The sequence below is a fragment of the Gouania willdenowi genome, chromosome 5, assembly GCF_900634775.1.
Source record: "Gouania willdenowi chromosome 5, fGouWil2.1, whole genome shotgun sequence".
In the NCBI taxonomy this organism is placed as follows: Eukaryota; Metazoa; Chordata; class Actinopteri; order Blenniiformes; family Gobiesocidae; genus Gouania; species Gouania willdenowi.
Window position 1 is genome coordinate 39697798 of NC_041048.1, and position 11252 is coordinate 39709049.

The window sequence follows — 11252 nt, forward strand, 5'->3', positions numbered from 1 at the left end:
ATTTCAATACTTTTCTGCACATCTTTTCCACCTAATGTTGCATATGTTGACCCCTTATTGTCACTTTTAACCTCTTTTCACCATATTTCATGCTTATTTTCGCCAATTTAACCACATTCATGATTTGTCATGCCCATTTTTTGCCAGATTAAACTAATTACTCCAAATTTGACACTTTAAACCCTTTTTTTTTTTGTACCACTTTGTATGTCAATTTTTGGCCACTTTACAACTTGTAACCAATTTCTGAGGTTTTTAAAATCCCGTTTCCACCATTTTTGGTCACATTCAAACCATTTTATTTCTGATTAAAACAAGGATTTACATCATTAAGATGACTATGTACTATGGCCCAAATTTTTGCCAACTCATAAACTCTTTCCACCACTTTTCCACATAATGTTGCATATGTTGACCCATTATTGTCACTTTTAACCTATTTTCACCATATTTCATGCTTATTTTTGCCAATTTAGCCACAATTATCATTTGTCATGCCCATCATTTGTCAGTTTAAACTCATTGTTCCTACTCTTTAAGTCACATTACGTTTTGCTGACTTTATGGATGGACCCCAAAAAATCTCTCCCCTTTATTCCCCCTTATAGATGGTCCTGTCTCCACATGACTGTTCTTCAATGTCCATGTCTGTGTTCAACCACCTTCAGCTACAGTGGGGGTCCCCACTCTCTGGAACCTTTATTTTGGGGGTTGAGAACCACTGTGTTAACAAACGTCTGTTTTCAGTCCAACACTGAGCAAAGCAAAGCTTTGTGTTCGTTAAAAGTCAAACATCCTGCCAGTCTTTGAGTTTATACTGTGACGCTGTTGCTTGAGAGAATCATTTAAAATCAGGTCCTTAAATGAAGAACCAAAGCAAATGAATTCCCCTGATCTGTTTTTCTTTGTGCTCTTTTTAAACACTATTGTCTGTTGGACTCTCCATTCACTGAATGTGAATAAACGTGCATTTATCTAAGCCTGCAGCAGCATTGTGGGAAAAAAAACCCCATTTCATTTTATAATCAGGTGAGCTATAGCAGGGAGATACTGTATCAGATTTACCAGCAATAATAAACCTTTAAATGCCAAACAGAGGTTACCCCCTCCTTTTTCTAATCACTGGGAGCTGTGTGTGTGTGTGTGTGTGTGTGTGTGTGTGTGTGTGTGTGTGTGTGTGTGTGTGTGTGTGTGTGTGTGTGTGTATTTCCATTCCTTGCAAGCTCACATTCAGTCCAGATATGGGAGGAAAAGAAGGAGGAGTTAGTGTATGCTCACAGCTTTTCTTCCTGCAGTGAGAGAAGGAGACAAGGGGACGACTGGATCACAGGCTGCTGCACATGTGAGTAGAATATGCTCAGATTTCTTATCCAGGAATGCTTTAATTTCCTCAGAAGACATAGATGATGTGGGAAAACCACGGATTATCTTCTATTCCTACAGTATTGTGAGATTGAGGGTCAACAATGAATGTATTTACACAACCAGCAAATGTAGATGTGCACATGCAGCTAAACTGGAAAACTTTCATTTGTTTTCATTATTTCTTGCAGCGTGTTGAAGCTTATCATAAGAACACACAGTCCAAACACGGATGATGTGTTGCTGTATTTTAGGATGAAGTTATAGAGAAAAAGGTTAAAGCTCCACATGTTCTGCCTTCAGTGACATAGTTCTTCACCCGAAGCCAGTTGCCATGCAACTTATACCTTAGCAACCCTTAGGATTTCACAGTTGTTTCATAATAGGAAAGTAGAACATTGAATTCCCACATTACTTTTAGTGGAAAATCTGCCTGAGGTTCTGTAAATTATCAGATTATTTTTTTATTAATCTGTTCTGATGAAATCTTAAATATAAGAGGTGATGCCAAGATAGAAGAAGCTTCATATCCTGCAGCAGTGCTGGTAATAAAAGATATCACGCAGTGATATCATCATGTTGACGTGTGTCTGTGTGTGTGTGTGTGTGTGTGTAGCTTCATCGTGTGAGCACTCATGCTGGAATCATATTGTACTCTGCATAGTAAACACTCATCTCATTAGGCCGACACAAAGGAGGAGGGGGGAAGGCAGAAGGTCTTTGATGTGATTCATGCAGACGTGCATTACAGTAACCATGCAGGTGTGTTGTTGTGTTGTAAAGTTGCACATGCAAAAATAAACAGCAACTTTTTGCAACATTTAGCAGCAATATTTGTGAAATTTGTGATGTTTTTTTTCTTGTAAAAATATAATGGCAATGTGAAATCTAATTGTTAAATCTAAATATTTAATCTAAATCACACATGTCAAACTCAAGGCCCGGGGGCCAAATCTGGCCCTTTGGAGCATCCAATTCGGCCCGCTGGAGAAAGTAAAAATGACAGAGAAAACGTGAATCAATGTGTAAATTAAACTCAATAATATTTGCAGGGGCTCACAATTTTTCCCGGTGTTCATATTGCATGATTACAGTAATTTTTAACATTAAACAGTTGAATAACTCAAAATTCTTACAAAATACTTTAATTTTCTTTAAATTATTACATAATATTTACCTTGTTTTGATAGAAATTGGTCAAAAAATCTAGGAAATTTAAACTGGAGACCCTGTTAGGACTAATATATCTCACTTACTGCGTGGATGTTGTCGGTGTCTTATACATTTTGTGTATTATGTAAACGTAAAAGTGCAAACTAGGGCACAATGATGTCGTAATTACTCATTTTCCTGCATAAAATCTGCGGCCGATTTGAGATCAAGCTGCTCCGTATTTGGCCCCTGAACTAAAACAAGTTAATGTTAAATCTAAATGTTGCAATTAAATCAAAATGGAAAAGCTAAATGTTAAATCCAATTCCAAATGTTAAATGTAAATGTTAAATGTTGAAGATTAAATCGAAATTGAAAAGCTAAATGTTAAATCAAAATGTTAAATGTAAGCTTTAATTTGCTACTTCTGGTGAATTTGCATATTAGCTAAATATTTAGTTTCACTCGTGACATTTATATTTAACATTTCAAATTTAGATTTAAATTTTACATTTAGATTGAACATTTAGAATCAGATTTAAAAGTTTGATTTAGATTCAACATTTAGATTTACTATTTAACATTCAGATTTAATATTTAACGTTTAGATGTAGATTTAACATTCCGATTTACATTTATTATTTATGATTTAGATTTAGAATTACATTGACATATTTTTATGACAAAAGTAAATACCACAAATTCTACAAATCTTTGTCAAAAGTATCAAAAAGTTGCTGTTTATTTTAGCATGAGCAACTTTACAATGCTAGTGATGTGTTGTTGTTGTTGTTTGCAGGATGTTGGAGAGTCTTATTTACACTTCTGCTGGAGGTGCGTTGCTCTACGCTCTGTATAGATGGGTGATACCAACCATCGTACAGTATCACGCTGGGCTGGCTCTGATGTGGCACGATGTGTTTGTGGAGCGACTTCTGAACACACTGACCCAGTCCACACGTCCACAGGTCTGCACACACACACACACGCACACACACACGCACACACACGCTGTTTACAATATCTATGCAGGAGACTGTATTTCAATTAAATTGTACACCTCATAGGACTCCTAGGGAATTGTTCATGCACGTCTAGTATAGATAACTTGTGGCAACAATGGGTACAATGATCAGAATAATTTTCTACTGGGAATGGTGTGGACCCTCCAGATCTATTTGCACCACATACACATATATTGCACCTCATACATTCACTAAACACACACATTCAGACAGGGGATAGGGAAGTGCCTCTCCATTGGGGAATGGAGAGGCACCATAACAGGAAGGTGGGTAGGATCAGATAGTTGGGCCTGTTGGGTGGGGGCCTGATCCCTCTGTTAATGGCTGGGCCACCGTGTAGAATGCAAATACATCAGGATGGTGCGGTCGGGCATGGTGGAGCGGTGGGTCTCGGGGGGCGTGGGGGGTGCTGCTCGGGGCTCTCTTCGCGGGGTTTCTCCGGGCGGTGTCGACCCGGAGGGGAGTGGGGGTGCCTCTTCCCTATGGGTGTGGCTTGGTCCTTGTCTCGTCTCCTGGTCGCCTTGGCGGCTGTTCTCGGTGTGTGCGGGCCCGGGGCGGCCCGCCTTGCCGGTGTGGGGGGGTGGGCACGCTGGGGGGTGCTGGCGTTTGTAGCGGGGTTGGGGCGGGGTTGCTTGGCACTTCAAAATGATGCTGTTTGCTGGGGGCGGCTCTAGCTGTTCCGGTGGTTGCGGTTGCCGTCGGCTGCCTGGTAGGTCTGTCCTGCTATCTGCGAATCGGTGGGTGGGTCCGGGGCGCCCTTGGTTGGGGACTGGGTTTCGCACTGGGTGGGAACCATTGGAGTGCCTCCCTCCTGCGGTGGCGGGCGCCGGTCGCTCGCGCGCCGGTGGGTGGCATTGCCTTGTGGTTTGCGCTGTCCGGTGAGTGGCGGGGCCTGGGCTACTGTCCTTGCGCCGTCTGGAGCTGTGCGGTCCTGCTTGACTGTGGCTGGTTCGTGGGCTGGGTTGGGGGGTGCTCCCTGGGGGGCTTCGCCCGGGGTCTCGCCCTTGGGGGTTCCCGGTCCCGGGGGGGGGGGCTCTTGGGGACCGGCGGGCTTGGCCGGTCCTGGTGGGGGTCTTCCGGGGTGGGTGTTGCGGGCCGCGCTCCTGCATACCAGTGGGTGCGGCGTGTACTGCCGCATGCCGGTGTGGCGGTCTGGCTGGGCCCTTGGGGGTGGGTGGGGTGGTGGGGGGACTTTAGCAATAACTGAGGCGCATCGCTCTGGCGGTGTCAAAAAAGGATGACATGGGGCGCTTTGGGGGGCTGGGTCGGTGCGCCTGGGGGCTGGCGGTGCGGCGTCCCCTCGTTGCCCAGGGCGGCCGGGGGTGTGGTCGTTGTCCTCGGGCATGCTGCTCCCTGTGCTGCTTCTATTGCGGATCCTTCTGGCCTGGGGCCCGGTCCCTGCGGCTCTGGCCATCTGCTGGGCGTGGGCCTTCGCCCCTCTGCTGGTGGGGTGGATGTCAGTGAGGGGCCTTGGGATTGGGGGGTTGGGGTGGTGGCGGGGTGCGCCGGCTCCTCGGCTTCTAGGTGCTTTCTTTGGTGTGTATGTGGGGGGCGGTGGCTGCCTCTCGGCTTGGTGTCTTGGGGCGTCTGGGGGGCTGCTCGGCCCGGGGCGTTGCCTGGGCTCCCTGGCCCCCGATCTTTCTGCTATTCTGGCTGCGTCCTCGAGTCCGGGGTAGCGCTTGGGTTTAGAGTGGCAGTTTCTTGCACATACATCGGTCTACGATGCACTAGCATGCCTTGGACTGTGGGATAAAACTTGTAGTGGGCTTAACTTTAGACACGTTGATCCCAAATACCTGTTTCCGGTATTACCACTCACTCCAAAAAATGCATTGCTGTCTAAAAAAGATTGCACTTCTTGTAGTGTTGACCTTTGACAGCATGTGCAGACAAAAAAAAAAAAAGGGAATGGTGTGTCAATCTTTTTTTTTTTTTAACCTTGTCTGCACATGCTGTCGAAGGTCAACACTATACTGTATATGTAGTGCAATCTTTTCGCGACAGCAATGCTCTCAACGAAGGCGGATGCTTTTCTCTCTGCTCGCTCCCTCTTTATCTGCCCTTGCTGCTGCTTGCTTTGTCTTGTGCTGTGTTTGCGTCAGAATCTAATAGGAGCCTCTCTCTACATCTCTATCCAAAAACCGAAATTATGGAATTGCTCAGCTGGTCTCTCAATGCAATCGACCACATTTTTTCAACAAAGAGAACGAGCAGAGGTGAGCCCGCCTGTCTTGGTGGAATGTGTGCGGCAGGATACACGATAGACTCCTGGGATAAGTGGAGGGTCGTGTGTCTGTCCATATTTTTCGTTGAGGACGTGGAAGACATCTACATGATTGGAAATATGGAGCTGGCAGCTTTCTGACCTATCTCAAAGTCCGGATTATGTCGCAAACTGTTTTGGGAAGGCTGCCAGTCATTTCTGATGGATTGTACAGGGCTCTCAACACTCAGACTCACGTGATAAACAAACTGAAAAGTAAGCAGGATGCTACTCTGGAACGTCTACGCAGGTTGGAATCTAACATGGACCCAAGGCTGAACGGAAAATTGTGCTCAGCCGGCCGAAAACGAATCGTTATCTTCATTCGGCTCCCCACAGCTAGCCGTTCAAGGTTCATCTATTCACCAGGATGTTTGTGTCGACTGATGCTTCATCCCCTCCTCCTCCCCCTCTCTATGTGCTAAGAACTGTGCTGCCCTTAGGGAACATAGTTTAGGATCTGCCTTTTCTCCCCTCTCCTTTCCTCCTGTTCTACCATTTTTCATCTAAACATGATGGCGCCACAGATGGCTGCCTTGGTGTGTTGGTGCGTATGTTCTCCGCACCAACTGCCAAGTTAAATACCTTGTGCTGTTTTAAACTGTACCTGATGAATAAAATCCTTTCTAATTCTGATTATTATTGCAATTAAATAAATGAGTTTATTTTACTGCATACTTGTGACCATCATCAGCCATCCCTAAGGAAGGGTAAGAAACACTTTATTAAGAGGAGAATATAAAAAGACAGGGCAGTGTTACACCTTGGTGAGGGGGGAAGAGAACAGGGAAGAGGAAGTCAGGGTAGGAAAATGGAAGGTAGTGGGGAAGAGTCGACTGTTTTAAGGTGGGAGTGCAATGTGTTGTTACAGTTGTATATATTTAATTTATTTATTATGCTGTTATTTACTCTCTTTTCTTCAGCCTGCTTAGTGTTTTTTTCTTTGCTGTTTCTAAGATGTGTGAGTAAAATTAAAATTGGTGACATCATCAGAAAGTGGCAAATTTGAGCACAGATATATGGTAAATTAAAATTTCAATGACATGCTTTCAGATCTCAATAAAAGTAAAGCAAAAAAAAACGTTGTCCTGCTAAAAGCAACCATGGCTCAGTAATGCCTGCAGGCTCGTAGAAAAGCACTTCACCACATTAACACTTTATTATAGGAAACAACACTGAACTGAAACATGAAACAATAAGTCAGCTTGCTTGAGATAAACTGCTCATATGATTGATGCTCTTTGTTTCCTTTGTAAATGCTCTGATAACATGACTTCAGTGCTAGTAAAATAGAAACCAACAACATGTTTCCACATAATTATTACACTGATTCAATTTAATCATCTTTATTCTTACTGAAACGTTGATAATTCATGTTTGTGATGAGTGGCGTCACTCGAGTTTTAGTTTAAAGTCACTCAAATGAAAGAAAACAACCAAAACATATGCAGTCCAAACTAATGTTCTGTCATATGTTTTTTTTTTAAAACACAATAACTAGACTATGACTACTTCAAAAAAATACAACTAAACTCTGTTTCCTTTTTTGGAGGGTATCCAATCAAAACTACTTTTGTAAACTTGTTAACATAGGTTGAGGTTATTTTATTCTTATTATTTTATCTTTCCCTCTGTCATTACGAATAAACTACCACTAATCACATTATTACCCACACTTCTAATACTTTATTCATTAATCCCTTTATTATTTATAATCTATAAGGGTTCCCGTAATTCCTGTAGTTTTCAGTTGTAAATCAACTGAAGTAATTGAAATAATTTGTATTTTTGTGTAATCCTAATATTCATCTGGAGTCATAGTAGCTTTGTTCTGTAGCCATTAAAAACAAGAGTGTCTCAGATTTTTTTTTTAAAGTTTGGGGAATGGAACAAACTACTAAATAAGCATAAACTTAAGAAAACCTACAAAAAAAATAAAAATAAAAATGTATATATATATATACCAGAGGCCTGGGAGCTTGAGTATATATATATATATTTTGTCCGCCAAGCTTTTTTCCTCCTGAACACTAAAGAGTTTAAATAATGTGACTTTTTTTTTTTTTTTTAACCACTTACCACAGTACCTGGCAGCTGGCCTGCCATGGACTTAAAAAAACATGTGTACATACTTTTATTTATTTGTATTCATTATTATTATTTTAAATATTTTTGCACCTTATCTTTCATTTGCCTGTTTTCTTTGTGTAGTCTTGCTCCTTTTTTCTGCGTGTGTGCATGATTATTATTATTAGTGATTTTTTTTTTCATATGCCGCTCTTTGCCATTCTAAATACCTCTCGGGGATTAATCAAGTTTTTTCTGATTCTGATTATCTACCCAGAGGCTCCTGGGTGCAGTGCAGAAAAAGGCCACTAGAGGGAACCCTCGCAGCGTGATCCAAACCATCGACCAGTTCTGTCGGCAGAGGGAGTGGGCCATGAATGTTGGAGATGAAAAAGGTGCTGGAAATGTTTCTCTGACATGTCGCTCTGTTATTCAACATGAAAACCTTTTATTTTCTCGTTACGTGTGCATGTAGGTTGTATCCTGGACTCGGTGGTGACTGAGACCAACCCAACCACTGTTCTGGAGCTGGGAACCTATTGTGGTTACTCCACAGTGAGGATAGCCAGTCTCCTGCCTCCTCAGGCCAGGCTCATCACTCTCGAGTTCAACCCTGACTTTGCCCGCATTGCTCGGCAGGTGATCACATGGGCAGGTGTCCAGGACAAGGTAACGTTCAGTGGTTGGAGGAATCACATTTGTTTGTCTGATGGTTGACGTGTTTTTCTTGTTCCAGGTTGAGTTGGTTGAAGGAGCATCTGGTGACCTGATCCCCAAAATGAAGGCCCAGTTTGGGGTGAACACGTTTGATCTGGTGTTCTTGGATCACTGGAAGGATCGATACCTTCCTGACACAAAGCTGATGGAGGCAAGTTTCTAATCACTACAAACACCACCGTACTTCTTCTTCTTCTCTTTATCAGACCAATGTTTTTCCTATTTCCTTCTTGTTTCTTTGTCCATTAGGAGTGTGGCCTCCTAAAGAAAGGCAGTATCTTATTGGCAGATAACGTCATCTGTCCTGGAACCCCCGACTACCTCGAGTATGTCAGAAACAGCCCTCGATATCAAAGCCAGTACTTCAAGTCTCACCTGGAATACACCAAAGTGGAGGACGGCCTGGAGAAGTCCGTCTTTTTAGGCTAGATCTGAACACGCTATGTGTGTGTGTGTGTTGTTTTACACGATACTAGCTAACATCTGAGCTGTAAATTCAACAGGTTGTTTTTTATGCCACGTTGTTGACTTGAAATGAAAGTGTGTAAGAAAAAATAGTTGTGCAATTTGTGTTTTCTTTGTCAACGGTTGAGTGGTGGATGAACTCATTGTATACGGGGAATGTGCATCCAAATCACACACGCATTTGAGGATTGCTGTCAAGATTACGTGGTGTACAGGTGTTATGTATTGATCAAAGTGCTGCAAAGCAAATACTGATTTTCTGGCAGAGGCGGGAACAAGTCATTGCTTCTTAAGTCTTAAGTCAAGACAATCAAGTCCAAGTCAAGTCTCGAGTCCCCAACTCCATAATGTACCACAGCAAGGTTATTCAGCTGATATAAAAATCAATTACTTGAACACAATACGTATTTGTCGTATAATAGTGATAGTTAAACAAATCAATCCAGCATCTTTTTAGATATGAAAATGTTCACAAACAAATCTTAATCATTCTGGGAGGTAGAACCAAACCAAAGGATATCACTCCTGGAATCATTTTGTGCACATGTCACAGCTCAGTTTTCAGCTGCTTCTTGATTGTCTGTCAGTTTGTTTATACTGTAGGTATTTCAATCAAAGTCCAGTTTGTAAAGTAAATAAATAAATATGTACAGTAGGTGGCGATATGCACCTATTCAAGTTGGTTGCAACACTCTAATAACCAAGAAGGAAGACGACAGTCCTGCTTGCCTTTGGATGGCAGAGTGTCGTCTTACAGCAATTTGAGCAGATTTATTGATCATTAATAATAATTGCATTTTATAAAATATTTTGTCATGGAAGGTTATGAATTCAAGCCTTCCAGAGTCAAAAGATTAAGTCCGAATTAAGTCATTTGTTTTCAAGTCTAAGTCGAGTTGCAAGTCCTTCGTGATTTTGTCAAGTCGAGTCTAAAATCATTACATTTGTGACTCGAGTCCAAGTCGAGTCAAAGTCATGTAACGCAAGTCCTGTTTTGTAGTTTCAACCATTGATGGCGGTAAAGCATCAAAATGCTGGATGAAAACAGAAGATGTAGAAGAGTTAGTGGGTGGGCTGGGGGAGCATTGCCCCCTCCGAGTTGTCGAAAATTTTCATGACAGTTTTTCCATCGTCAGTGACCATCGTCTTCTTCTGTTGTGCAATTCTTCTTCATGATGTAAATGATGAAGCGACACTGCGCCCAGCAGTTCATGTACGGTACTGCAGCAAAAATGAAGCCGAAAGCAGCCGCCGGCCGAATTTAATCATGATGGCGCAATTTATCCCAATTCTTCTTCTATGTCACATATTTAACAGCATTTTGATGCATTAGCGCCATCACTGGCCTATACTTGAATTGCAGTTTTATGTTCCACTTCTTTAATCGACACATTTGTGACGTAGTTTGGACAGTAACCTTTACTCCATATCTTTGAGGTGACTCTCCTGCTACGGTGAAACTACTCTCCAGCTCCTAATTGAGCGATAAGCTGTAAACTGATCTGCTTTCCACCCACCGAGCATCAACTGTAATCAATAATAAATCTAATCCAGCTGCAGGCACAAACCTATTTTGTGTGTACTGATGTTCTCTCCCACTCTGAATGTGTTGACAGGTGTGTGTGTGTGTGCATGCATGTAGTAGTGAGAGTATGAATCAAATCGCTGCTCATCTAATCTCTGAAAGTGACAGAGTTCCATCAGGCCATGCAGGGGGAGGGACAGTCCTGCTTTTCATCTGCATGGGAATAAATTAAAAAAAAAACACACAAGCTGGTCCACCTAGTAGTGCTTTCTTCACAGACGCCTGCATGATAATCCCAATCTGTGGCCATTAGTGTGCTGAGAGACTGGGCGAGAGAGAGAGAGAGAGGGTGAGGGAGGGAGTGAGGGAGGGACAGGGATGCACACATAGAGAGGAAAGAGAGGGAGCTTTTAAGGGATTTGCCAGTGATTTGTAGAATCTCACTGCTGTAATGTTGTGCTTTTTTCTGCACTTTGCTCTGATTCTGCCATGACACCATACCCTGCAGCAGCTTTAAAAGTCACTGGTACCATTTAGTCCAGGATGCCAAACTAAACTGTTTTCAGCTTTCCTTCCCAATATTGTGCATGTTGAAGCGATCTTTTTCCCTCTCTGATTTGGGAGAGTGCATGCAGCATGATGCCAAATCTGAAATGGTCGAGGATTTACTATTGGT

General features: G+C 42.6%; 1 protein-coding gene across 4 annotated transcripts; it reads left to right on the top strand.

Moving 5' to 3' along the window:
• The first annotated feature begins 20 nt into the window (after positions 1-20).
• On the top strand, positions 21-9141 carry comtb (catechol-O-methyltransferase b). 4 transcript variants are annotated; one of them, XM_028447522.1, is made up of 7 exons: positions 21-1342; positions 1979-2124; positions 3314-3482; positions 8147-8264; positions 8345-8538; positions 8606-8737; positions 8836-9141. In XM_028447522.1, exons 3-7 carry the CDS (start codon positions 3315-3317, stop codon positions 9013-9015), a joined length of 792 nt encoding a protein of 263 aa, XP_028303323.1. In that variant the 5' UTR covers positions 21-1342; positions 1979-2124; position 3314; the 3' UTR covers positions 9016-9141. The 4 variants fall into 4 exon arrangements, with proteins under 4 accessions (XP_028303323.1, XP_028303324.1, XP_028303322.1 ...); XM_028447523.1 differs by having other exon boundaries at positions 2027-2124; XM_028447521.1 differs by having other exon boundaries at positions 2046-2124.
• Positions 9142-11252: the final 2111 nt, after the last annotated feature.

What these genes read in the sequence shown, in the direction of transcription:
- comtb (XM_028447520.1), top strand. An exon ending in CCCAGTCCACACGTCCACAG is followed by an intron (nt 3,483 to 8,146) that starts GTCTGCACACAC and finishes TTATCTACCCAG; the next exon opens with AGGCTCCTGGGTGCAGTGCA. An exon ending in GAATGTTGGAGATGAAAAAG is followed by an intron (nt 8,265 to 8,344) that starts GTGCTGGAAATG and finishes GTGTGCATGTAG; the next exon opens with GTTGTATCCTGGACTCGGTG.